We start from the raw sequence: 27,557 nt of genomic DNA on the forward strand, positions 1-27,557 counted from the left end.
CTGACCATGCTTTGCACCAGCCTAAGCATCGCTTCACCAGGAAACGCAGAACTTCATCAGTCCACTGAGGACAGTTCTTCCAGATCTGCCACACAGTGTAACTGCTCTTGGTCTTCCTGCCTCGGAAGGTGCCACGCATTCTTAAATAGCTATGAGCAGAAAGGGCTCTGCTTTTAATGACTCTGAAGTGAAGGCTCAGTGCCAACAGAGTGCGCGGTGGCACTGGGCTATAGCCCCCACCCTGTCCTGGTCAGACAGAGCAACACCAGACAGTGGCTGCCAGGCTACTTGCAAGTTAGAGCAATGAATACTACCAAATAATATATAAAGAGATGTATTTTGTAATTGTTCTGGGTACTGATCAGTTTCTTCAGCAGCCACATACCGACAGAAATCATGGACCCTAATGTATAATTATTCATGTTGGCAAAAAAACGTTTTTTTGCATTCTTATTGGAATCACTGTATGTAGCATGATGAATCATTTTATTACCAAAGAAATTTAAGGTAATGCAAATAACACACCAGTCATTCAATTTTGACAACAGTTTAAGTGATACACATTTTAAAAAGTACAATTCTTTTATGAGGCACTGCCTCAATTTAAATGAAAATTACTTCCTTTTGCTCTCTCTTACTTCGTATTCTTCCACATCATTTCAAGCTGATTCCTTAATACATACAATGCTGCTTCTGCTTAGAGAGAATGAGTCACATGAGAGGATAAAGAAAATAACCTCACTGCACGTTTGCACACAGCAGTATGATCTGCCTCCATGATTCAAATTTAACCATTTATTCCATTCTCTTCTCTGGTAAAGCATCACAGTCCAGATCCGTGACCTGCTAGTTTTGGTGGCATTTGCTATTGCACGCCAATGCTTATTCAGCTCTGGCACACAAACAACTTGTGGCTACCATCATAAACTGGGTCACTAAACTGATTTACTGAAACTCTCTTCCTCTCTTTGCCGTAAGTTTTTGTTGTTTTGTTTTGTTTTTCTGGAATCTGGACCTTTTCAACTGCAACTTTACAATACTTCACTTGCTCAGTCAAGGATATTTGGAACTGCAATAAAAGACAAGTAACCACTTGCCAAATTTAAGGGAAATGGGATTTCATGGGAGGAAATGTTTATGACCTGTGCAAAAGTTTTCGAACGTGGTAAAGATGACAATCATTTGTATTGTAGCAATATTAGCATTGCAACGAAATGGTTGAAACACATGGTTTAGACAGCTTTCAGGCATGCAAGACCATGACCTGAAAAAAATTCATTTGTTTTTCTATTCAAACTGCATTCATTTTATCTTTTCCTATAAAATATTCCCCCTGCACTTAGCATGAATATGGAAATGAGCGCAGCATGAGTACAGAAATTTCTCACATAGGAGAAAAAGGTGGTTAAAGTTTATGGTGTAAGAGAGAGTTTTTTTTTTTCTGCGGGAAAGGAGGGGATTCCTGATATGTAGGCAAATCCCCGCATGGCTCAAAGCCAGAATAGCCAGCTGTACTACATCTCATAGCTTCCTGGCAGAGCAGGCAGGAAGGATGGAGCTAGAGTGTGATGAGCTTTTCTGATCGTTAAACCAGTACGCACAATTTAATGCACACTCAACATTATGCCCATCTTGATAAATGCTAAATAAAGCCAGCTCTCAGATGCCTTCTGGATTTGGCCATTAAAAACATAAAGGAAAAATTCTCCTAAGCCTTATTCTGCGAAATACAGCTAATTGTTTCTACTAAGAGGTAACAAAAAATTTATTTGCATTTCATTTGCTCTGCATTTTATATGAGGAAAGTTTTACGGGTAGCACATACGCACTGTCAGCCTAATGACAGAAGCACACTTAGCAAGACCGGATCGGTGATAATTTCAAAAAGAATAGCCTAATAACTATTGCCTATTAATCCAGCATAAAATTTAGTTTGAAGCAGGACTAACTGCTATAAAAGCCAAATCAATAGCATCAACTTTAGAGATGCAATATATAATAACGTCCACAATCAATATCAACAACATACAGGTCTTACCAACAATTCACGTCATCATAAGTTTTTCTTGACAAAAATGCCCTCTTAATTGTAAAAACAAAGCAAAAAAAGGAAGAAAACCAACTATGTAAATCCTTTGGCTTCACATACCACACCAGTCTAATTAAAATGAAATAATGAAGTGTCATTTACAAAACACATTAAACAGACTGAGAAACAGAAATTTCAAATGTTTCTGTCAGTGTCACCATAATTAGGCTCTCTAATGAAATACAACACAAAGAGAAGTTGCAATGATTTTCATGACATTTAAATTTTATGTGAAAACATATTTCTAGAGTATGAAGTAGAAAACAGCTCCAGTCTGAAGAGCACTATAAAATTTAGGCTTCGATAATCAATGGATATAACAGGTACTTATTCCTAAAGAACAAGTTTAGTCTGGTTGGCAACAGTGATCTCCAAAAGAAAACAATGTATGATAATTTCTTTATAAAATTCTGGGAAATTATGATCGAAAGATACCTAATAATGAAGAAACAATAAACTATTTCAGTACCACCAGATACTAGTTTTCTCATTTATTTGTAAGATCTCAGGAAATACAAAGGGTATTATTCAGTTTCATACATTAGAACTATAATTGACTAAGAAATTTACCCATTTTCCTTTTTCATAAAAAAGGTAGAACCAAACTGGAGAACATCAGAGCTCATTTATGTTCTTACAGAAAAACAAACTGATGTCAAGTATTCTTATTATATGGTAAACCCAACTAAAAAGCCTGAACAAAACTAGAGAAAATTAGCCAACCCTTTCCTTGTGAAGAGAAGAAAAATAAGACACACAGTAACCAGGCAGAAAATAGCCTTCAAAGATAAATCTTATTTCTCTTTTATACTATCAGTGCATCAAGCAAGCTTATGAATCCCAATTTTCTAAAGGTATTTTTCCAGATTGCCTTTAACTGTCTTTTCCATTATGAAATGAATAGGTCAATATTATTTCTATTAAACGTTCAAACGTAGCCACTGGGCAAATGTAACTCCTAGGCTAACTAATAAATACATCCTGAATGATAACTCATTGTTAGGGTATTTTTCATTTTCATCCCACACCACAAATAAAATTGATTTATGAAGGTGTTTATGAAATAATCAGAGGTTTAATGATATCATCAATCATGCCTTTTAAGATTGTTTCCATTTAATACCATGATTTTTTTCCCAGTTACAAATATTGTGAAAAGAGGAACAAAAATGAATAAGTAAACTGTAAATGCCATACTTGTGCTAGGTTTTCTTTTCCCCAGTTACATGTGAGAAATAACCTTCAGAAATGGGAAAGGCATGAACTGGTGGGATCATCTAAATGATCTTCAGTACAATATAAAAAATAAGACTTCAAAAAAAAAAAAGAAAAAGTTTAGTTAGTGGTTATTTCAAAATACTGATTTGTGCTATAGTGGTTTTCAGTGGTGAACTGGATTTCCTCCAGATGTCTTTCCAGTAATAAAGTTTTGTTATGCTTCAGTTTCTAAACTTTGATTTTATAGTGCTTTATCTAATAGATTAAGAAGCAGAAAGCTATTACTTTACTTTTTCAAGTAGCCATAGATTTTCACATTAGATCCAATTTTTTATCTTTTTTTTTTTTTTGATGAGCTATTACATACAACTACAGTATAAAACTATAATGAAGGACTAATGGAACCTTATCAACATTTTGTGTTTCTTTCTTGATTTGGCAGTAGAACAGCACACAGCTTTCCAACACCACTGTAACAGCGGCAAACGCAAGGGCTCCGAAGTCATACTAGCCCTCCTGGCTATAGGTCTTCCATGGACAGTGATGATCTGTTGTAAATAGCTGCCACTTGCAAAAATATAAATCCAAGACACTGTTTCCCAGGAAAAGCCTCCAACTTCTGTAGTGAAATGCTTATTGTTGGCCGGTACTCAATTTAGTGCTTCAGTCCTCATGACCTCTGCACACTACTGCAGCAATGATTTTAAGTAAACTTCCAGTTCACTACTAAATATAGCAAGTATGGTTAAAAATGATCCCTAGAGGACTCTGCTGGGAAAGAAACCTAGCCAATAACTGTTTTACTATTACTAAGTCTGCTATTTGGGCTTGGGCTTGCATTTAATATCCCTATCAATATGGAACTCTTTTTAGTCTCTAACGAAACCATCTCCACCCAGACACGTCGCCTTTGTGCCAACAGAAGCAAACCAATAATGCAACAACACTGCAGGTTTTAAAGAACCTAGGTTTAAGATGTTCCTCCCATTTAAGTTACTTTTGGGAACAATATTCTCTGTTTCTATAGCTTTGATTGTAAACTCTATTTAAACAGACACGGCCTTATTTTTGTCCTAATTATACCGAATGGAGAGTAAAACAAACAAAAAATCCAACAAAACACACACAGATCTACCACATGATCACAAAGAATAGGAAATTATGTTTCTTCCATTCTATATACCTCATGCACTCAGGCCTATGAAGCAAAGACCTATTTCCTTATGGAGCAGCAGGAAATTTAGCACCAGAATCAACAAATTACCTACATCTGCACAAACCTCTCCTAAATTTAGCAGATGCCTAACCTTGATCCCACATGGTGTCTATTAGGATAATTCCTATAACGTAACAATCAACTGAAAATTAAAAGGAGGTCTACTACTTTAAACAGCTTGATAAAAAATACATAATTAACTCACAGGATGAGAGACAAAAAAGTATAGCCACGTTTTCATGTATGATTTTATCTAAGAAATGTATAGAAGTTGTCCCAGATTGCAAGATTTATAGAAGCAGCCAATACCAACCAATGAAGTGCCAGTACTTAAGGGTCACTGTAATAAAACACCATTAGAACGCTTTTTTTTGAAATAACAATTTATTTCATGAAATCTGTAAGCATCCCTTTGTACCTTATGTTCATGGAATTGGCAAAAAATGCAGGATTCTATTATAAAACACCATGTGTAGGCCCCTCTGGCTCTTATTTGAAGACTTTTAGGCCCCTGTATGGTCTGGATAGCCACACAAAAAAAAAACTAGTAGTGTTCCCATTTAAGAAAAACTGCATTACCTCATTCAGAATCAATAATATTCAGCTTACTTTAGAAAAATGCCTTTTTTTTTTTTTCCCCCAGATCTTCACACCTTACTTCTTCCCCTTATATTCTTGATTACGTAATACAGGCCCCAAATCCATTCCTTCTGTATATCTGAGAACTGGTTTAGACCACCTATATATTATTTTTAATGAAAAAGGTATTAGTTGGTTTTTTTTTGGAGAGCCAAAATCAAAGGAAAAAAAAAGGACAAAAATAATTTAAATAATGACATCATTCCAAAGCTTTATACAGTACCTTCTATAAAGCCTATCTCCAAGAATATCTGGTCTTATGTCACTTAAACATTAATTTCAACGGAATGAAATGGGTGCCTGAGTCATCAATAACACTTCCCATGAAAATAAAACAAAATATTTTTGTGCTTAACTGAACACGGGAATTAAAAGGCTTCAGCAGGCTGCTAACTAGTCTGGAATATCTCCAACGCTGTAACAAACACTTCTGCCAGAAAACATTAGAAATGAAACAAAATATTGTATTTTCTCTTCCCCCCGAAAAACAACAGTAAATCTTGAGAATATTCATCTCAAAGTAGGCTATTCCACAGGCCTCAGTCTTGAAATTCTTCTGAAAAGGCTTTCTCAGAGAATCCTCAGGAGACCAGAACTGCTACAATTGCGTTGATTTAGCAAGAACATAATGAGGTTAAGGAAAAGGAAGAAAGTGCATTATTGCCTTTTAATAGAGCAAGATATTGCTTAAATGCACCAAGCATAAAATTAATAGGTATCAAGGGGTTTGAGTCCAGTTTTTTTTTTTTTCCAAATAATATGTATGTGCTAGCCAAACAAAGGAAAAATAACAACAGAAGCAAAGAGCCCCAAAAGGAATAAAAGTCAGGAAGTTGGTGCTTTCTCTCACTGTATCCCAAATGGCTCCACTTCCTTTTCACCTTACGAGATGAAAGGTCTGTAGCAGCCAGCTCCTTTACGGGCAAGGTTGACTGTGACATGTCCTTTTTGAACACCTGTGTTCTGTCATGGGCGGTCAGATGAGAAGTCAGCAAGACAGAAACAGGGTCTTAAGACCTAATGCACACTATAACTGCTGGTTTTGCTCAGCTTTCTGCATATTCTTTGCAAAACAATGTATCAAACCTATGTGAGATCTGCCTGTGGTAAAAAGGACGATGTGGTGTGCAGAGCAACTCTGAGTTAAAATGAGTTGCTTAGTCAGTATAGCAATACCCTGGTATTCCTCAGACTTTGGCACAAATCTCTCTGGAATTTAGTTCTTTAAGAGAAGTGTGCAACATCATCTTGCAGATTACATGAATTTGCATTTAAATTCCAGAAATCGACCCCAAAGTAGGAATGGCCGGTTAATTACACATCACATTCAATTCAAATTCAAAGAAACCTGCAAGTACATGGATTATATTCTGTCGACAAAGTAATGCCTGCAAAATTACAGTTGAGAATTCCAGGCAGTTGGAAGGTACTCTGAATGATGACTTGACTGAGGCTTGCAATTAAACTGCTGCAATGAAACGAAACAAAAACCTGAATTTGTGCCAATAAACAAAAGAGATTTGTTTTGGAATAATATTCTGCTTTGGATTAAACGTGACTATATTGAAGAGCAACCATAAAACTAGTGTTCTCAGAGAAAAATCCAAATATTGTTGAGGAGGATTAGTATATGTTTGGCAGATGGAATGGTGTAACCAAAGAGACTATGGAAAAAATACAAATATGGTGAACTTTAATGAGTAAATAAAAGAAAGTTTAACATTTTGTCAAGTAATAATAATAGTAGTAAAAAAAAAAAAAGCTCTCTGGACATTTTCACATTTGTCAATAATATTAAGATGAAAAGAGATCAATGCAGATGGTAATTGACAGTTTTGCATGGATGGACAACATAGCAGAAGTCAAAAGCATTGCACAGTGCTAGAAATAGACTTTTTTGTGTAGTGCAGAATGAATGGGCCTTTTGCGGAAGTAAGCAAGCAGTTCTGTAACAGGCACTTCAAAAGCTGCAAGTAGTTTCTTACGGCCAGGCAGGTTACAGAATACACAGCATGCAAGACAAAGCCCTGGAGTATGAAATAAACTATTTCTAGATGCAAGTATACATGCAACTCCAATGGCTGTAAATAGTAAAAGATGAGATTTGGTATAAGACAGCACTAAATCTTAATAGGTGTAATTAATGATGGGCTGAGGCGAGCTGTATGAAGTTCAACAAGGCCAAGTGCTGGGTCCTGCACCTGGGGCACAACAACCCCAAGCAGTGCTACTGGATGGGAGATGAGTGGTTGGAAAGCTGCCTGGCAGAGAAGGACCTGGGAGTACTGGTTGATAGGCAGCTGAATATGAGCCAGCAGTGTGCCCAGGTGGCCAAGAAGGCCAACAGCATCCTGGCTTGCATAAGAAGCAGTGTGGCCAGCAGGGCTAGGGAGGTGATTGTCCCCCTGTACTTGGCTCTGGTGAGGCCGCACCTCGAGTACTGTGTTCAGTTTTGGGCCCCTCGCTACAAGAAGGACATGGAGGTGCTCATGTGTGTCCAGAGAAGGGCGACGAGGCTGGTGAGGGGTCTGGAGAACAAGTCTTACGAGGAGCGGCTGAGGGAGCTGGGATTGTTCAGCCTGGAGAAGAGGAGGCTCAGCGGCGACCTTATCACACTCTACAGGTACCTTAAAGGAGGCCGTAGCAAGGTAGGGATTAGTCTGTTCTCCCACATGCCTGGTGACAGGACGAGGGGGAATAGGCTAAAGTTGCACCAGGGGAGGTTTAGGTTGGATATTAGGAAGAACTTCTTTACCGAAAGGGTTGTTAGGCATTGGAATAGGCTGCCCAGGGAAGTGGTTGAGTCACCACCCCTGGAGGTCTTCAAAAGATGTTTAGATGTAGAGCTTAGTGATATGGTTTAGTGGAGGACTTGTTAGTATTAGGTCAGAAGTTGGACTCAGTGATCTTGGAGGTCTCTTCCAACCTAGACTAGATGATTCTATGATTCTGTAATGTAAAAAAAAAAAAAAAAAAAAGAGAGAGAGAAAAATTGCTACTTTTGTCTAGGTAGGTCTCACAATAAAGGGGCAAGAAATGGTCAAAAATACACATATAACCTAAAGATCAGTATCAAAATAAACTAAGATGAGATATTTGAAAAAAAAAAAACAAGAAACAAACATCTAATAGCTTTAATATTCTGTTTAGATTGAGGTGGTTTTTTGTTTGGTAGGTTGATTTTTGTTTTCATTTTAAAAAAGCAACATAAAGCAAACAGTACTGAGGAAATAATTTGGACAGGTCTAGCTGCCTTCCTTCCTTCTCCAAGGGAGCCATTTGTGCAAGTTCCAGCAGAACTCATGCAATGGATCTTCCTGTCAATCCTTATGACTGAAAAAATCCCTAATCTCAAAGCAACATTTTACAGAAGACATATGAAGTAAAATATAAATAATCAATCTAAAAGTTCCTAGGTTTGACAGAACCTGTGCTACATAATTTCACAGTCACTTTTCTTGTTGCAAGAGAATTACTACGACATTCTTAAATCGAATTACAATTTAAATCATATTCCAAATAAACACATGATTTAAATAGATTTTTTAAGAGACAATAAAATAAGTCGGTATTCTTGAACAAAAGGTTAACCTGGTAAACATGAAGAACGACACGTTATTTTTTAAAGACATTAAAACTAAAAACTTCTCATTTGAACACTACGCCAATACAATCACAGAGCTCACACTTTTCCACTCCTGTCTGTAAGTTACCCTGTTACTATTCTAAAGCACATTTCTCTTAATTTTTATTTTTTTTCATCTGTCGGATAAGAGAGAAAGATAATGAGCTCATCTAGCACCTTAACACTGATTTGTTGTTTATACTAGCCATGCAGATGAAAGGGTATATGTGTTTTCTATAGGATGCGTCAGCCTAATAATTTGTCACCAGGAAGGAGCTGCTGTACCTTATCTATTTCTCCTCACGTGTCCGAAAATATGAAGATAGTGGCAGGAGCACTGCTCACAGAATACAACCCAGTGAACAGCTCCGAGATGTGATTCCATTTAATCACAGCACTGTTCACTTATAAACATTGTGAAATTGTGGGAACTAAATGTGCCTATACTCTTTGCTGCACAACCAGGTGTGCAGTTATGATGCAAACACATTAGTGAGGACTTTAGGGTCAGCATCTAGTTACATAAACCAAAAGATGCTCACCGACATGATTACATGTAACAAAACGCAAACAGATTTTAAATGTGTTATTCATATACCGCAGTTTGGATAGGTATTCTATACTGAACAGGACCTTATAGGCCCCTCCAAAAATCTAAGCTTTATTGTGACAACAAGTGGACCTTTAAGGGCGCAAACTGTTTCTTGATATGGTGCCAGATCATCCCACACTACCCACATGCCCGCAGCTCTCCGTGTTGCAGAAAGCAAAGACAACTCTGGTGCGAGTTGTGCTACTGGAAATAGCAGAAGGAAGAATTTTGCTTCTGATGTGAATCTTCTCGTCCTCCTCTCTTTGTTATGTAGATGTTCCTCTCCTGGCTTGCACTAAGTAACAGTAATGGTGTTAGAAAATTTGGGGAAAATATACCTACCCGAGACAAATTACAAAAGGCACCAATAAAATTAATGCCTAAAAACTCCTATAGATTGACAACCAACACTTTACATTTTGAAGTTTCATACAATTTTGACTAAGTGCATCCATTTTGACAACATTTGGGGGGAGGGGGAGTGATGCAACCAAAAAAATGCTTTATCTGTTTCAAAAGTGTTGGGAAAAACATATTTGCTAATGTTAAAAAGAATTCTTCTGACATTTTCACTGAATTGATATCTTGCCCACATGCTTTAGGAAGGGGATATATGAATTTGCAAGAGCCTTGCTTTTAAAGTGTGGAAAAAAAAATACACCCACATTTGGTCAAAGCATAAACTCCTGAAAATCTCTAGTATATATTAAATAGTTTATTCCACAGTTATGTACTTCATCCATTCTACCCTCCACCTTTTTAACCTTGTACACTACTAAATCAGACATGCTCTAGCCTGGTCTTTTTGTCCAGCTTTATTGACACACGCATGAGGGAACTCTGATAAGCAACTAAAAGCACACTGCTGGAGTCCAGGAAGATTACTGGAGGTGGAGTGGGGTGGGTGGTGGGAGGAGAAGAGGGGGGAAAAACAAAAAACAAAACAAAACAAAAAACAAAGACATATGACTGTAGTGAAACACACTGAAAAAGGAATTCTGGTTAAAAACCTTTGGAATTACCAGAAATACAAACACTGATCACAAAAAGAATATAATTCTCTGAGAGAGCTTGCTTACATTATTTTTCCTAACCTCTTCAGATTGCAAGGATCTGTGGATGGTCGGTTGCACACCGCTGACCAGAAGGAACCCAGAAAGTCAAGTGGATGCCAGTACGTATATCTCAGGGACAAGTCATATCACCCTGCCCTGTTTTTATTTCTAAAATAGAATAACAGGTCTTGTGGATGTAAGGGAAGCATACTGTATATCCTCTTATCCTGATTTTGTAAAGATTTCGATTATACTTTTTATGCAATTCTAATTTCAGAGACTATGCAAAACTGTCATTGCTTGGATTCAAAAGCAGTCGGCCACTACTCTGAACAAAGGTCAAACATATATATGTACAGGCTTTCTCATTAATAATGTATGACACTACGAACTCATTGAAATACTTAGCATTTCTTTTCAGAAAGGAAAAATGGATCACTTAGTCTACAAAGCAGGATATGAGATGGAATTAGAGTGAGCACACATGACCAGAGAAGAAGTATTGAACAAACTGGGGTTGTTTAGTTAACAGACGAAAGACACGGTAATAGTCTTCAAGCGCATAAGCTTATGCATTTAAGAGAGCCATCAATTGTTCTCCCTGTTCGCAATGCTTAGGGAAAAGAGTAGTTAGCTTAAGTCACAAGAAAACCAAGTTCCATACTAGGAAAAACTTCTTAACAGGAAAGATTACTAGCCCTAAAAGAGTGCATTTTTTTTTTTAACCCCCCCCCCCTCCCCCCGCTTTTTAATCATTCTTGTTTAGAATAGGTTGAAATAATATATCAGAAATAATAAAGTAATCACAACTTATGGATGAGGAATATTCTAGTGATCTCCTGGGGACCCTTCCAGCCCTGTGCTGTGATAGAACGACGGCATTTCCTGACTGCGGCTGTTAACAGGTCCCCTGTGAACTCAAACCCAAAGTGAAGCTGCTTTAGGCTTGTCTGCCTAGGTGTGCTGGCAGTGCCTCACACTTGAGCATCATCCAGGAGCATTTGGATGACGCTCCACTGAGTTTGCAGGTTCTTCTTCCAGTCAACTGCAAGAGAGCTGATTAAACGTGGCAGGATGTGCCATCCGATACCTGCAACGGAGGCCGCAGAACCCACTTACCTTCTGGCATTTCTTAATGGTTCCAGGAATAAATGAATAAGTAAGAGTTAACATAGCATTATATTAAATACAATATGAAAAGTTTCAGCTATTTACAATTTATGTTCGTAGCGAGTTCCCTATCAACTTTTGTAAGATCTTAAGACTGCACCTGGTGTTAAGCCTTAGTTGCATTTAACACACTGAAATCGCATCTTCTAGTTTCCTTTTACCTGGCTTTTTAATCTAAAATCAATATATTATTTTAAAGTTGCCTTCAACAGATGATTCGGGAAAGTTCTTCTCCAGCCTCCGGTACCCAAACTACAAAAAGGACGTTAGTTGATACGCTTGGAGAAATATAAAAGAGTGGAGAAACTGAAGATGTGCTTACACGGTGCTTTTAAAGGTTGGTACAAGCAGAAGTCTTTCCTTCAGATGGCCTAGTTTTTACAATAGTTCCATTAGGATTTCACAGCCTCACAGGCTTTATCTCCACGACAAAAAACGTGCTACAGGCTTTAACTCTTTTGGAAGCAAGCTGTGGACCAATCTTCTAGACAAAATCTAACGTAAGATGGAAGTTTCAGGGGTGGCGCGGGGTGTTTTCAATTTTGTTGTGTGCTTCCACAGCTGAGGATCAGCCAGTCTTCCCGATTGCTTAACTTACCAGTTCTCATCTACTTTCAAAGATGACAAACGAGTCCGCTGCTAAACTCAATGATAAGCTAACCTGTAATCACCAAAAAAACTGTACTAAATTTCACATGAGGATTTAATAGCTCATCATGTGAAGCAGTCAAATAATCCCTGGATATAAGAATCCCCAAGTACTTATCTACAACAGTGGCACTAATGGTTTAAAAGCTCTTTATGCAGACTTATAATATGCATTTATATGGTTATGTGCTTTTCAAAATGCCTCTAAATACTGTCACAGTAATGAATACTTAATAAAAATACGCAAAACATACAGAGCAAAGACTAGGAATCATCATGATTTATTTGGTGAAATAAAATTTCTCAAGTATATCAAGAATAAACTCAATTAAAGAAAATTGATCCAAATCTGTTAAGGGAGAACTAAAGCACTCAGTATTGCAATCACTCAATATTTTAAATGAGCATTTAAGATGAAATTATATTACCCATTATTCATTGGGGGATGAGTAAGATAAGGGTTCAGGATAAGAAAAACTAGGTTTCTTGCATGGTTTTCACCAGCCTGATAGACAATCCCTGACAAATGGAGAAATATTGCGGTCATCCTTTATGAAAAACTGATTCAAAGTCTATATACACTGAAAAGTATTTACTATGGAAAAACAGAGGTCACCATGAATTCAGTTGTGCGCTCACCAAAATCAGTATTAAATTTCACTCACCCCATACCGTTCTTCTCTGCGTACAGGTGGGCTTAAGCTCATGGTTTGAAAAACAGTCAGGATGCTCCAGTAGACACTGAAGCACTACTGAAACACTGCAACCCTACTCCCACACTTATGTATTACTTCTTTTGTTGTTGTTGTTATTGAAGGCACATGCACTTAAAGCTGTCAATTTTGTCTTCAGAAATTATGATTGTTATCTTAACAGAAGATGTTTGAATTTAGTTCTAATTGGAATTAGTAGTTTTCAAGCCTAGATGCACAACAAATAATTTATCATATGATAATTTAGAATTTAAGTGCCATGCAGGAGAAAGGCAATCTGCAATATCCTTTATAAAATATTTAGAGGTAAAACCTGATAAAGACGACTAGAGCATACGCTTAGTAACATAATTCCCATTTGAGAAACAGAGAAAACTGCTGGATTTTTTCACTATTCATCTGTCCATGCTTTTCTTACTCGCGCTGCCCTTTTTAATTGCGTTAAAAGCTATACCAGCAATTTTAGAAATAGGTGATTATTAATTCGTGCATGCTTATGTCACCCTGCACCAAGAAAATCTAAGCCTGCCTTCCCAATCTGAAGTGAAACCAGCTGTATCTTTTTTAGAAGCCTCTATTGCCACTCATCTGAATCACCCAAGACATTGGCAGGGACCTCTGGAGGTTGGCTGGTCTGAACCCCTGCTCAAGCAGGTTCTGCCCCTCTGCTGAAGGCTGCTTACCCACTGCAGCATGCCAGCACTACATTCAGTACTAAACCTGATACTTGCTGCCTGGCTCACCGTCTGTCCCACTAAAGCCACTTGGCTGTGTAATGAAGCAGCCATGGCGATGCGATCACATTCCCATTTTTCACTCTCCTGAGACTTAACCCTCCAGCAGACACTTTTACTCTCCCAAAGCAAGAATGTCCATAAGCCATCACCGTGAGCCATATTTCTGTTCCCTTTGACTGTGAATCATTTAATGACACAGACTGAGACAATAAATGTCTACCGGAAAATACTTATGGGTGTGCAAAATTTATGCGTCCATTTGAGCATGACTTCTGTACTCTCAGAGCTTTCAATATGGTGACAGGAGAGAAATATTGATGCCTACAGTAATAAAGATGATGTTGGATGAAGCAGGCTATTCCAGTAAAACCCACAGAGACAGAAACCAAAATCTTCTGCCAGAAGTTGGCTGCATTTTTCTGGAATATGTGGACTACTCAATCAATACTGTGGACCACCGAGACAGATTCCAAATCAATTCCTACAAAAAAGAACACTTACGTGCTTCAGAAAGTGATGACCTTTCACAGTTTGAGTCCTGCTCATTTTCTGAGTATTTCTGCAAATCACAAGCAAGATGCCAGATACTGGTTGTTTGCAGTCTGAAACCACTGCCTGCTCAGTCAAATGCACACTGAAGGCATGACAACATTAACACATTAGTATGAGGTAAGAAAAGGACATGGAAAAAGAAATCAAAATCTGAGGAAGTCTCAACATACAACTGTCTTCAGATATTAGCACTGAGGGTAAAGGCTACATTATTATAGGTATTTCTCCCACTGGGAGAGAGCACAATCACAAGTGAAGCCAACACACAGAGTCATTTAAGCGATTGTTTCTTCTTCTTCGTGAGTTCCAAGCGCAGTGATTTCCAGTACTATTATATTGGCTTTACTTGTGCTGATAGAGAGAGTATGCTCAGCAGAATACTAGAAATGGAGAAACGCCTGGTTTAAATTCGAAAGGCTGGATATATCCTTTTATCTCATTTACTCTCTGACATCTCTGTTTCCATGAAGAAAGGACATATATTGTGGATGGCTTTTAAAATCAATTATGCATGTATTTTTCAAGTTGTTTTGTTTGCAAGACAGGTCAGTATCTGCAGCTGTGTGGGCACATGCTTTTGAGAAAGACAATGGGAGCTGGTATTTGGCACTCTGCCATAGTATCTTTAAAGTCTGTTCTTATTCTCTTAAACATTAATATCATCCCTAAGGAGACTTTTGCTTTACTCTGAGTTATAGCCGCTATTACGTAACTTGTTCTCCTTTCGTATTTTCCTGCAGCTTGGAGTGAAGCAATTCTGTTCAGATTCCTTACTACCTGTACAAATGATTATACGTGCCCTCCTATGAAGACTTTTATGTGCTTAGATTTAAAGCAGTGACTGCTGCCTGATGGCTGGGTAAGAGTACTTTGTATGCCAAGCACGCTCCTGAGTAAAGTAAGATAAATCTGAAACAGATGTGGTATTAGACGGCACTCAGAACTAAATCATTGGCAATTCCTACTTTGCTGGTACATTGTTTCTGGAAGAAATTTGATAAAATATGTCATGTATGAGACACAAATGAGGTATTATAAATGCTTTTTATTAATATTACCTGGTTAGGGGATACAGTACTTCCATATTTCATTAAAATCCTTTAGGTTAGAATCAGAATTTTAAAAGAAATGTGTTTGAATGATTGCAACCTCCATTTGGTCTTATACACCACATACATATTACTCTCCCAGTGTTTGGAATCTAGGCAAAGTCTCAGCCACCTTTGGTTTTTAAAAAAAGACCTATTAAATCAGTCAGAGAGCCTCTTGAATTACATTGGAAATGGAATAAAAAAAAAAAAAGTAAAACCATTGACACTACCCTTCTTTATGAAGTCCCTTAAGCCCCTGACTGGGTAGCATAACCTGGATTTCTACCAGCAAGCCACGAGACCAGAGAGCTAGCCAGGCACTTCTGAGCTGTGCAGCCAGCATCGTGGTGAACTTGCTGTGCCTACTGTAAGGAATGCAAACAGGCAGACAGCTTCGAGCTCCTGACAAGGTCTCAACACTGACAAGAAACCACTACAAGCAAGAACTTATGGCTCCTGCTCATAGTTGGAGCTCTACAGCTTTCTTTTCTCTTACTTCAACCATGCCGTGCAAGGTAGCGCTCTGGCAATTAGCCTGAGGAGCACATGAAGATAGCTGCTTGATTATCATCGCAGAGAAGGGAGGAAAGGCTGTACAACTGCAGCAGTGACTTAAAATACGAGCCAGTGGCAAAACGTGGAAGCTTTTTCATCACTTTGCAAAGAACAGCCACACACTCTCAATCCAACAGACAGAAAATAGACACGATCCCTTAAGCACTGTCATAATACCTCTTGTTTTGAAATTTGTTCTCTGTATTAGGGAGCTGTGACAAGCATCTATACCATAAAACAAAAAGGCGATAAAACAGGAAACAAACAGATCAGTGCACGGCACCCTTCTCTGAGCTAGCGACTAACACCCATGACACAGCCCTCCTGCACAACAGGATCAGTCATGTTGGGTTTCACAAGCATGTAAAACAGAGTGCTATTAGACTACTCCTGGTTTTATTTTTTAATACTACACTATGCTTGGACACTGGTTTGCTGATATTTAAGTAGCACAGGCATTTCATAATGCTCACAATCAAAAATAGTTTTATAAATTCTGGATAAAAAGTTACAATCTTTGGCACTTCAGGAAGAGAAATAGGTTTTTGACTCAAAGTGCAAAGCACTTTGATTCCTACAGTCAGAAGATTTTCTTCTACATTCTAGGTACACATTTTCACTAATCAATTTTATTTACTAAAGAATCTACAGAAGACTTGACTAATATCAGTTATATATTTGGAAAATTTATCAGTGAAAACTGAGGCATACCGTTTGTTTTTAATAGCACATTGCTGAATTAGCTACAGGGTACGCGTGGCACAGTATTGCCAAAGCTCTTCAAGTCTTGCCAGGCTTTTGAACATATGCTTTGCTATTCTGGCAGGTATCCACTAAATCAGTGTTCAGCAAAGATTAAATCTAAGAAATTGTGGTTGGAGAGTTCTTTCCTAAGGCTGTGTTTCAGATTGATGCTATGCAATGGTATGTATTACTTACGCTTATTTTAATTATGCCAAGCAGATAGAAAGATACTGCAATATATGTTATTGCATCATGGTTTTCCTGACCTTAAATTCCTGTTAAGTTGCATTAGTATAGGACTAAATACGTTTGAACAATATATCAAAATAGCTGTCTACACACTTAAAATACTCATCTTCCATTCCTTAACACTAAAACAGAAAAGAAGATAATGTTGCTTCAAAAGGTGGAGTGCAAAGGAGGTGCAGGCAGAGGGCAGTGGGGAAGCCAACAGCCCTTGGAACACAAAGTGACTTGATCACCTTTGTACAGACCAGCCCATAAAAGCGCTTAGGCAGGGGAGCTGATTAATGTAGACCGATCTATGGCCTTACCCATTATTAAAGGCCTTATCCAGTATGAAGCCACAGTTTCGAAATATTTAAACCACATTTTCTAAGCCCCTTTGACTTTCAAGTTCCTGAATTCCCTGTTGTCTGTTAGGTTATGTTGATCCCCGAAGTACGACACAGCCAGAGGCAGCACTTCCCAGCAGGTTTGATGTGCGCCCAGCCAGAGCAGAGCACTCTCCAGTTGTCACCAGTGGCATCCATAACGAATGCTTCATTAACTAGACCGTATCCGAGTACCCAGGTAGAAAATTCATCTTGTAAATACAGGAGAAATTTCAAACAATAACATGAAAGCACAAAACTAGATTACACCTTAGTTTCAATCAAGGCAACTAGTTAATGCCACGTAACTCCAAGTGTTGTACTCTCCCAGCTCCCCAGCTCGTCATGCAGAAACAAAAAATAATTCCAGCATTTATTTGCATATTTAAAACCCTCTGTTGCTCACACAAATGTTTTTTTCTTCCCATCCAACGCAGCTATTTTCACTAAGTCCCTCTCCAAACAGCGTTTCCCATGACCCCACTGCCAAACCCACGCGCCGTACCTCCAAACCCGCAGCCTGGGTAACTCCGTCTGCAGGTCGTGCACATCGGGACGTGCTAAACACCGCCGGACGCAGGCAGCTGGCCTCTGACAGAAAAGGTGGTGCCTTCTGTCGGTAGCCTAACAAGTACCCCAAAGCATTCAGTACTGCAAAAGGCAAGGCAGAGACTCAGCACAACCACAATGTATCTGTCTAGATTTCAGACTGAAGCTGTTTTGCATCCCACTGGTTTAGAGTATAGAGGAAGAGCAAATGCGCATCCGCACACGTTGCCTAGACACATGACAAAATTCTTGAGTCTAAATGATCCAAGCTGGCTGCTTGTAAAGTCTCTGAACAGCTTGCGAACACCATCCGTTGTTACAAAAGCTAAACTTTCTATTCCTCGCACAGCATCACATCAATGTTTGTATTCTGCTTCATTCCAAACACAGAAATATTTACTATTTTGCCTTGTGTAGCCCTTCACGATCTCAGCCTGTAACAAATAAGGGCTCTTTCCCTTATGGCAGCATCTTATTCACTTTATGTCATTTGTAATAGTTTTTTTTTTTAATGCTTTCTTCATGCCTTTAAATCCTACTGACCACTGGTATTACATTAGCTGCCTTATTAGCCATTTGAATTTTACACTGGCAACTTAGGTTCATTGCTGTTCGCTTCCCCTCTCAATGCAGTCTGTATGGTGGAAGTGCTGCTCCCACAGTTCCTTTCTATCCGATGGAGTTTCGCCCAGAGTAATTTGCTTTGTATTACTGGAATTGTGACTATGCAACAACCAGAAGGATGTCCTGAAACAATTAGTTTTTAGTAATACTGCCCAATATAAATTTCATGTTCTTAGTTGATTAAGCCAGTAGACAGACACTTCAAGCCTTCAATGGCTCATTTTACAAGGTTTTCATAGCTTGCTGGTGCTATCTTTTGTTTGAACAAAACCACTATTTTTGGCACAAGATGAATGATAATATTGTGGATTTTTTTTAACCCTCAAGAGGAGGCCCATCACTATATTTAACTGTTACTGGTTAGAAAATAAAACTACTTTTGAGTCTTATTTCTACTATAAAATGTGACAAGGAAGGACTGGCAGCATGAATGTCTTCCAGTTACTTGTCATATTTTTCTTCCCATAAGAGAAAATTTTTACATTCTTTCCTAACTACACCTGGCATATTTCCTATTTGCATCTAGAAGATATGATAAAAGCAAAACTGTTTTAAATGATTTGAGTTGTATCATGTACTCCATCAGTGACCCAATTGCTTCAAGTATTTAGAAGTTCAATTTCTAAACATTTCAGATCCTCAGGTTCTGAATTATCTCTCTCTTGAGACTGACTATGTCAAAGATGCATTCACCCATTTATTTTAAGTAACAATTTTGCTTCAGTAATTTGTTGCAGTTATCTGTTAGCATCCATTTCTTCTTCTAAAAAACCAGGAAGACACATCAGACAGACCGACTTGCAGCACCTGATCCCATGCGGCCCAAGTAGAGACTCCCTCGAATGACGTCCTTTGGATCCCAGAGCGTATGCACTGGTCGGAAGCTGAAACAATGTCTATGTATGCAATAGCTATGCTGTAGATAAATTACTTAGCTCAGTCTTGAAGGAATTCAGTCCAATATGTTTTTAACTTAATAGCATTTTTTTTTTCTTCTTTAAGCGCACTGTATATCGACAGTTTGCTTTTCAGCTGCCGTGGTGATACTTTTTCACTGTCACATGGTTATCTGAAATGCTTTGGTCTTATTATTAAGTGTAAAAAAGATTTTGCAGAAAAAGCACATATATTTTACTACTACTTTAAAAACACTCCTGGTAAGGTTAACATGAAGAATATAAAGCCCTGAGAGAGCATAACATCTGTCATTACTAATGGCTACACCAATTAACTACCTCATGAAAACAATCTCCATTTCTCCTAATTAATAATGTCTGTAATTAAAAGAGACAGCTTTTTCACAGTCACCTCATCACTGAAAAGCATGACACAGAGGAAGAACACTAGAAACACTGTGCAGACAAGTTCTGCTGAGGAACTTAAGCCAGCCGAGACTTCCTTGGTTCTAAACTGAAGATGCCTGCAGCCTCCGCTCCCTACAGGTATCTGTAGATAATGAGGTAAGCTCAGACGCATTTCTAGGACAATAATTTCTGAATTTGCTTGTTATGTAGGTCTACTCATTCATGTGAAAATCTAGTATAACTCCAGAACTTTTTAAAATGGCAACTTTCAATGTTGTATAAAGTGAACACTGGTGACAGAACCAGTAAAACCCAAGTATTGCATAGCACTATTTAGAACCAGTTACTCACATTTCTCCTGAATGCCTTCAGATAAGGTACAGAAGTGGATGACTGCAAGCCTGAGGTTACAGAAAGAGGCACACAAAGGCTGACCAAGCCGATACAAGACCTAGAAGAATTGACAAGTTGTGGCACCTAGAACAGAAAACTGTCCTTAACCCCAGTAGCCAGTTTGCCTCTATGCAAGTGAAATTCAGTCTATGTTCTCACATGTTTGTGCACACAAACTGAGATGTGATTCTCTTGCTTATAGGCCAGAAATGAGCTACCAGCACATGATGAAAATGGATTTCATCGCCGTGCAACTCTTGTTCGCCTGCAAATCACCACAGCTGGTGATGCTGCAGAACTAAAGAATTTTTTCTTTACCAACTGTGGTGTAGCTCCCTGCTAGCTTTCAGTGACTGACGAGATTTAGCATGTGACAAAGACTTCTTAGAGCAAGATACAATGAAAAGCCTGTTAATTAGATGGCTTTCTTTAGCCCCCTTCAGCAACCTTTGTACCAATTTCGAGTCACCTACCTGAACATCAGGCCCACGTAAGACAGCTCAATGTCTCTTGAGACATGCTGTGGAGGTGTACAGAGCTATTTTAAAAATCTGTAATTTTATAATTTTCCAAAATTACAGGGGAAAAGTTGAGATCATTACTAAGGCACTTAAAAACTCTAAAGGTTAAGTATCTGAAAAACAATTACCAGTGCTCTTTTCAAGTCTGTGATTTAAAAAGAAAATGATATCCTTTCAACAAATACAATTAAGCCAACTGTACAGAACTATGCAAGTTTTCTCTATTCATCTATGCACCTAATTTAGATTTTTGTATTACTTTAAGATATTTTTTCCTTTCATGAATAATGTCTTTTAAGAAATCAAGAATAATGTATTTTATGAATTTTTTTTAACTTTATGAAATGGCAAAATTGCTCAGCTGGAACATAATTTCTATTTCTCTATATTAAACCCAAGTGCAAATACATTTTAACCGCTATTTTGTCACATCTCATAATATCCACTGCATCTCTTCTCACAGAAAGTTGAAACATCACACACACAAGAAATTAGTTTAGATGACAAAAGGTCTTTCCAGATAAAGCTCTTCCACTGAAAACAGAGAACAGGATCTAGCTACAAAGACTGAGCTAGATTATAAACTAGATTGTAGACTTTGTACTAGATTGTGACTACAAACGAAGCATCCTCCTGAACCTATCATGCATATTACGTTATCCTTTAAGAGTGAGACAGATTTTAGACTCATTCTTAGAAAAAGATTTTAGTCTGACCTCCTGCTTAGCCCAGTTTTTGAACTGAACATATTTTCATATAATATACTGTGGTCACATCAAAGAGAATTAGTTTACAAGAAGATGACAGCACAGCAAAATGGCTGCAATTTTACTCTGTATAAAATGCTCCAGAAAATATGCTTTTTTTCTGTTGCTATATAGTTATCTAACGCTAAAAGAAGAAATTAATCATAGGTGATGCTACTATATTGTTTATCTGTTTGTTAGAACATTTGGTAATAGAGAAAGTATTCATTTGTGAAAAGTTAAGAGGATAATGGGGTGCAGAAGAAGAAAAAAATCACGTTTAATACGAGAGAGAGATGATGTTCTGGGTAAGGCAGAAAAATTCACAGATATTAAATTCAAATACGCATCAAAAAATAGTTTCTGACTTTGTTTAGCAAGCAGCTCTCAACAGATACTGCAGCTGGAGTTGCATAAAATTTAGTGGAAGGTATTCTGAAAGTAAAATGTACTTTGAAAGTATTCAGTACATAACTCAATACTTCTATTAACCCTCAATTGTTTGACTTCATACCTAGAAACAGAGACAGGCAATCCGAAAAAGTTTCAACCTAGCTTTTATGTTAGCATTTACCTCCTTAACTACTACATTGCAATGCTCCATAGCCTCAACTTAATAATACACAGAGCCACCCATTATCTGAGAGGACTACTGGTGTGCTCAAAGTTAACAGACAAGTATTCAAGATTTTGAAAATTATTTCATTAACATCAAACTTTCCTATAATAAAACAAGTGCATGCCCACAGCCTTCCAATATCACAGCATAAAATTCGTAACCACAGTGGCATAAAAGTTATCAAATAGCAAGAAGCCCATGATCAATTTAAAATTCAGTTAAATCAATTAGACCTTCTGAAAGACAAGATAGTGGACGCTGTTTAATACGTTACTAATCTCACAACTTTTTTTATTTAAACTTGAAGTTCGCAGCTTTTATTTAAGACTTTAAAAACTGCTTACATGCTTAGAAGCTTGTCTAACTTTTCTAATTAGACTAGCTAATAAAAGATATCTCTCCCACTGCAAAACTTGCCTCACTGTGCTCTTAGAGTTTTGATGTTAGAATTAATATCATCACATACTCTGTGCGATTAATGATCTATTTAAGGTACCAAACGAATACTCTGTGCAATTAATGATCTACTTATTTAAGTTATCAAATGAAACCCTTAAGCTTAATATTTCACTCACAAAATTCTATGCTGACCAATAATTGTTTCTAAAATAAAAAATAAAGAAGCCATGTTACATTGTATGGTGTAGACATGAGCACATAGACTTCATTACTAGAGTGAGGCACTTCATTCCTCAGAAAATTAAACCTTTGTCACTATGTGAGGTATTTTTGTACTATTTCAACATAAGTAAGTTAATGTGGAAGCAAAAAAAATAAAAATTATGGGAGCTGGGCATGCAGAACTATAAAAATGGAATTATTTAGGTAAGGAACAGTGATTTCTATATCTTGGAAGTAACCTATAAAGAAGATTTCTGTAAGAAGGAGTATCCTTGAATTTAGGGATCTTTGTCAAAAAGTGTTGCTGATAATCAAAGTCTCAGGCAAGAAAGCAGTTCCCTCTCATAAACACGTTAAAAATCTAATCTGCTTAAATTTTTATCTCATTTTGACACACACTTTCCAGAACTAATGGTTAGAATTACATTCATAAAATTTGTCAGGAGTGATGAAATGTAAGACAACAAATACTTTTTTTTTTCCTATTTATTTTTTCTCTGAAACAGACATGCTATAAAATAAGCTAGTAGAAAGAAAATACTCTCACATTTGAAATCATATAAATGATTTGCTAACCACAAGTGGAATACAGCTTCTTTGAACATTGTAAAGATTTGACTGTATTTCCAGACAGTGAAGGCAGGGATGCAGATATATAATGATTTGAGGGTTTAAGTTGTAAGAGTTTCAAGTAACTTCTACTGTCTTGAATAAACTGATGCAAATGAAATTCTTACCATGACGGGATAAGGAGGGCTACATACCATCAACTAGTAAACAATTAAAAATCAGACAATTGGTTTTAAGGGACGATAATTTTTAATGCATATAAGACATTTTGGTGAGTTTTCCTCACCTAAAAGACAACAGAGAAAAGGCATGGGAAAAAAAAAAAAAAGATGCTATTTTATGAGGGAAAGACCAAAGCAAGAGAAGAGCTTTGTGAATATCCTACGTGTATTCATTGTTTTCAAGTGTTTTGGAGTTTGGCTGCCAGAAACATGGGGAAGAATCCACATCTTATAAAAACGTTTATTGTGAACTAATTCAATAGATCACTCCTTTAATACTGTAAAATTTCTGTATTCTTCCTTGGCTTTAACCAAAAGCTATGCAGCTGCACTCACTATTCTGCATTTAAATTTGTTCAGGTAATATTGCAAAAGAAATAGGAAGGCATTTTAGAACAGAATGTGAAATGTCAATACTATTGTTTTATCTTTTTTTCCCTCAATTAATGTACATAGTAAGGCAAAATAATTGCTCTTATTTGAAATTTGAGTGGTATATAAAGAGAAAAATAGCTTTCAATATCAACTACATTTCCACTTACACTACAAAAAGAAATCCAAAACTTCACAAATGAACCAAGTTCACCAAATGTATTTTCTGCCCTGCTACTGAATTAATACTACAGTACTGTATCTGATTAAATGCTTAGATTCAATATGAGATAAAATAAAAACTAATCTTACTCTGTACTTGCAGGAAAGCCAAAAGGTTAAATATTTCTGCTGCAGTGATTCCAACTGTCTTTCTTCACAATCTTACAGCTTTTGACTTCAAATGCTGCTTCTGGATACTAAAGAAATGACATTCTGCTGATGGAAAACCTTTTCACACTATCCTTAGAAACACTTTATCACTAACTGTTCATTTTGATTACATTCTTGCTGGACTTGTTACTGAAACACAACAAATATTGATGATAATGTAAATAAATATCATCTAATTTATCTGAAAAATAAAACTTAATAAAAGGATATATGTATTATTTTATTTTTAGAAGGGTATAACTCTACTGATTTCAAGAAGATGACCTCAAGACTTTATACAACAAAATAACTAGAGCATCCAAAATATATGTAGACATTTTTACATTAAATTATTATTTTTAAAGAAGAATTTGGAGACTTGCATTTTCAAGTCTTTCAGATTAGATACTGGCAGGTATTATAGCAAAAATAAGAATTAATTCAATAAGATCAAGCAGTAAGAACAGAATTTTAATTTTCAACTCATTGTCCAATCAAATGAAATTTTAAGATACATTTTAAAAACTGCTACTTAAAAATTTTGACTTCTTCAGAGCTTTGTTCGCCTAAAAAAAAAGCTGAATGGAAAATTGCTTGCAATCACATACCTCCTAGTATTGCCAAACAAAATTGGAAGAAGCAGTAACAAGAAAGTTTACATTTCCATAACTGAAATTTTCTTAATGATCTTCAGTTGTGCAGAGGATGGAATGGTGACTGAACTCCGGTTGGCAAACTAACTCTTGTACACTTTGGAGACGGATCCTTGAGCTAAATATAAAACATGCCTTGCCGTTACAAAATCAATGTTGTAGAAATGGATGTTAGATGCAACATCTGAGAAGTCATTGCATACAAATATGTTGGATTTATTCCATGTAATTGTGTCAAGTGAAGGTGTCTTAAAAATTCTGATCTCACTGAAAAATTAATGTGATCTTCATAAATAAAACTCTTGTAAAGGTCCAGTAAAGCTATGTCTATTCAATACAGCCACTGTTAACAATCATCAAAAAAAACATTTTTAGCAGAAACTTTTCTTTCAAACACAACCAGTAAAAATAAAAAAAATGTAACTTTGGGTTTAGCCAGCACATACTTGAAGTGATTTGAATCTAATGTGATATCAGTACACAATAACAGAACGGTTTAATAGCGTCACAAAGCTTTTATTATATATACACTATTATATACATATACTTCTTAAAAAAAAATAAAACACTAAACAAAAAGGCTTTGCAAAAAAAATAAGTTCATACTTCTTGTTGCAAACTAGTATCAGACAATACCGCCTTGTGGCAAACAACATCTAAATCCTTCTGGCTCCCTCAACAACTTGAACAGCTATGGTCACAAATACGTATTTTATATCTCTTTAGGCTCATTAGCTGCTTCTGTTAGACATAAATGCTCCTCTTTAGTGCACTCGCAGTTGCCTTCAATGTTTTGCAAAGCTCTCTCTGCAAACTCTACTTCACTCCAGGAGGCTGGACCACTTTCCCTAGCAGCTCAGTGTTCTTAAGCACGCAAATTTCTGATAGAGCCTGACATCTGACAGGCAAATTATTACCAACAAACTAATGGGAAATGTGCTATTAGTGCTTCCCCCCATCCCAAACAAACAAACAAACTCAAAGGTTGCTTTGGGGAGGGTGGGTTTTGTTCTTTTTGTTTTGTTACTGGTAGAATACATTACTTGATTTTAAGTGCTGGCTTTTTTTGTTTGTTTGTTTTGATGGTAACTTTTGAGGCACTACTCTTTCAGTATGTTGGGTTTAAAATAAATAAAACTAGCAGAGCTCATCTATAGTTGATGACCTGCCCTTCCATGAGTCATCCACACCTTTGAGAACTTCTGACTGCAGCCAAAATGTCAAATTAAAGGGCATTCAGTATTTGGAGCCTTGAAACCAAAGTTTTATATATGACCTGCTACCTGTTCAAACCCTTAAAAAGTTTCGGCATCTCAAGACGAAAGCTAGCCAGTCCAGCAGCCAAATCAGTCATCATCCCCCATCTGGTCAAAGGATAGAAACATCTGTATTTCTTTTCAATGACTGTTGGTGAAAGCTGTAATAATTGTTGGAGCGAACAAGATATACTTACTATAATGAATTTAATTTAGAAATTAATGGTGATGGCTATTGGCCATAGCAACTGTCAGCACACCTACCAAAATGTTGACTCCCAGTGCAGTCAGCAGTGAGCCCCTGCAGAAATGAAGGCTGAGTCCTTGTTGAGCTACTTTGGCAAAAGCGCAGCCGGCACACCATGGGAAGAGAATATTCCCCTCCCTTGATGCTGCTGTGGCCACATCTGGAACAGTGCCCAGTTTGGGGACCTGCCTGTACAGGAGACATCTACACCCTGCAGAGACTCCAGTGGGGGGCTACCAAGACGGTTAAGAAGCTGGGATGCACGGCATAGGAGAAACCAACACTTAGCACAGCAAAGAGAAATCTGAGAGACAAGCTAACTGCAGGTCCACTCCACTATTTGCAGGTCAGTCCACCACCTAAAAAGGGGAGTTGCAGAGAAAAGAGAGACATAGATGCCCAGCAAAAGGACAAGAGGCCACAAGGTGCAGCAGGGAAAATTTCCAACAGGCATAGGGAAATTATTCTTCACTGTGCAAGTAGTGAAACACCGAGACAGAGAGGGCTCTGGAACTGTGGATCTTCAAAACCTGACTGGATAAGGCTTTGAGCAACATGACATAGCTTTGAAGCTGGGCTGCTAGGAGCAGAATTTTAGAATAGATGCCTCCAGAGGTACCTTCCGACCCAATTTCTTACTCAATTCCAGAAGCTTTTCATCAGGGGAAAAAAAAAAAAAAAAAGGGAAGAAAAATAATGGAAGCAGAAGGGGTTAAACAAGTAGAGCAATTGCAGCAGAATGAAGATGATACATATATATATATATATATTATATACTTATTTGAAGTGAAACTGGAAGTTCAAAATACGACAACAGAAGGGGAAACAAAGTCAACAACTACAGATTAAGAATAGTGTCCTGAGTTCTGCAAACTAACGGGGAAAGAAAAAACACAAAAAAGAGAAGTTGTCAAGGGGTTGAGATGTCCTTTGACATGATCACAACTTGCAAAGAGTTTCCTGCAAGGATATTACCTTTGCTAGTCAGACCTCCATCAAATTCAAGGTGTCTGTTACTGAAAATTACACCAATTAAAGTTAAAACTCTACCTTCTGTTTCTGTAAGATTAATACTGCAAAGTAATATGGCAGATGATCCCACTGAACTCTATCTTCACAAGATTTGTTAGGGATATTTTACTGTTCAAATTGAGCAATCTGGTCTAGTGGAACATGTTCTGTGGCAGGAAAGTTGGAATTAGATGATCTTTAAGGTCCCTTCCAACCAAAA

General features: G+C 37.3%; 1 protein-coding gene across 20 annotated transcripts in view; it reads right to left on the reverse strand.

Moving 5' to 3' along the window:
• Window positions 1–27,557, reverse strand: part of ANO3 (anoctamin 3) — a 262,481-nt gene that overhangs the window by 102,647 nt on the left and 132,277 nt on the right. For 2 of the 20 annotated variants that reach the window (XM_083838227.1, XM_083838210.1), the window contains one exon: window positions 17,764–17,909. The exons of 17 other annotated variants lie outside the window; for them this stretch is intronic. In XM_083838227.1, coding sequence (XP_083694353.1) covers window positions 17,764–17,909 — 146 coding nt within the window. Of the gene's footprint in view, window positions 1–17,763; window positions 17,910–20,086; window positions 20,183–27,557 lie in introns of those variants that run through there. One more of the 20 variants, XM_083838218.1, reaches the window with a different exon arrangement.

The sequence above is a fragment of the Anser anser genome (genome assembly GCF_964211835.1).
Source record: "Anser anser genome assembly, chromosome: 5".
NCBI classification, from domain to species: Eukaryota; Metazoa; Chordata; class Aves; order Anseriformes; family Anatidae; genus Anser; species Anser anser.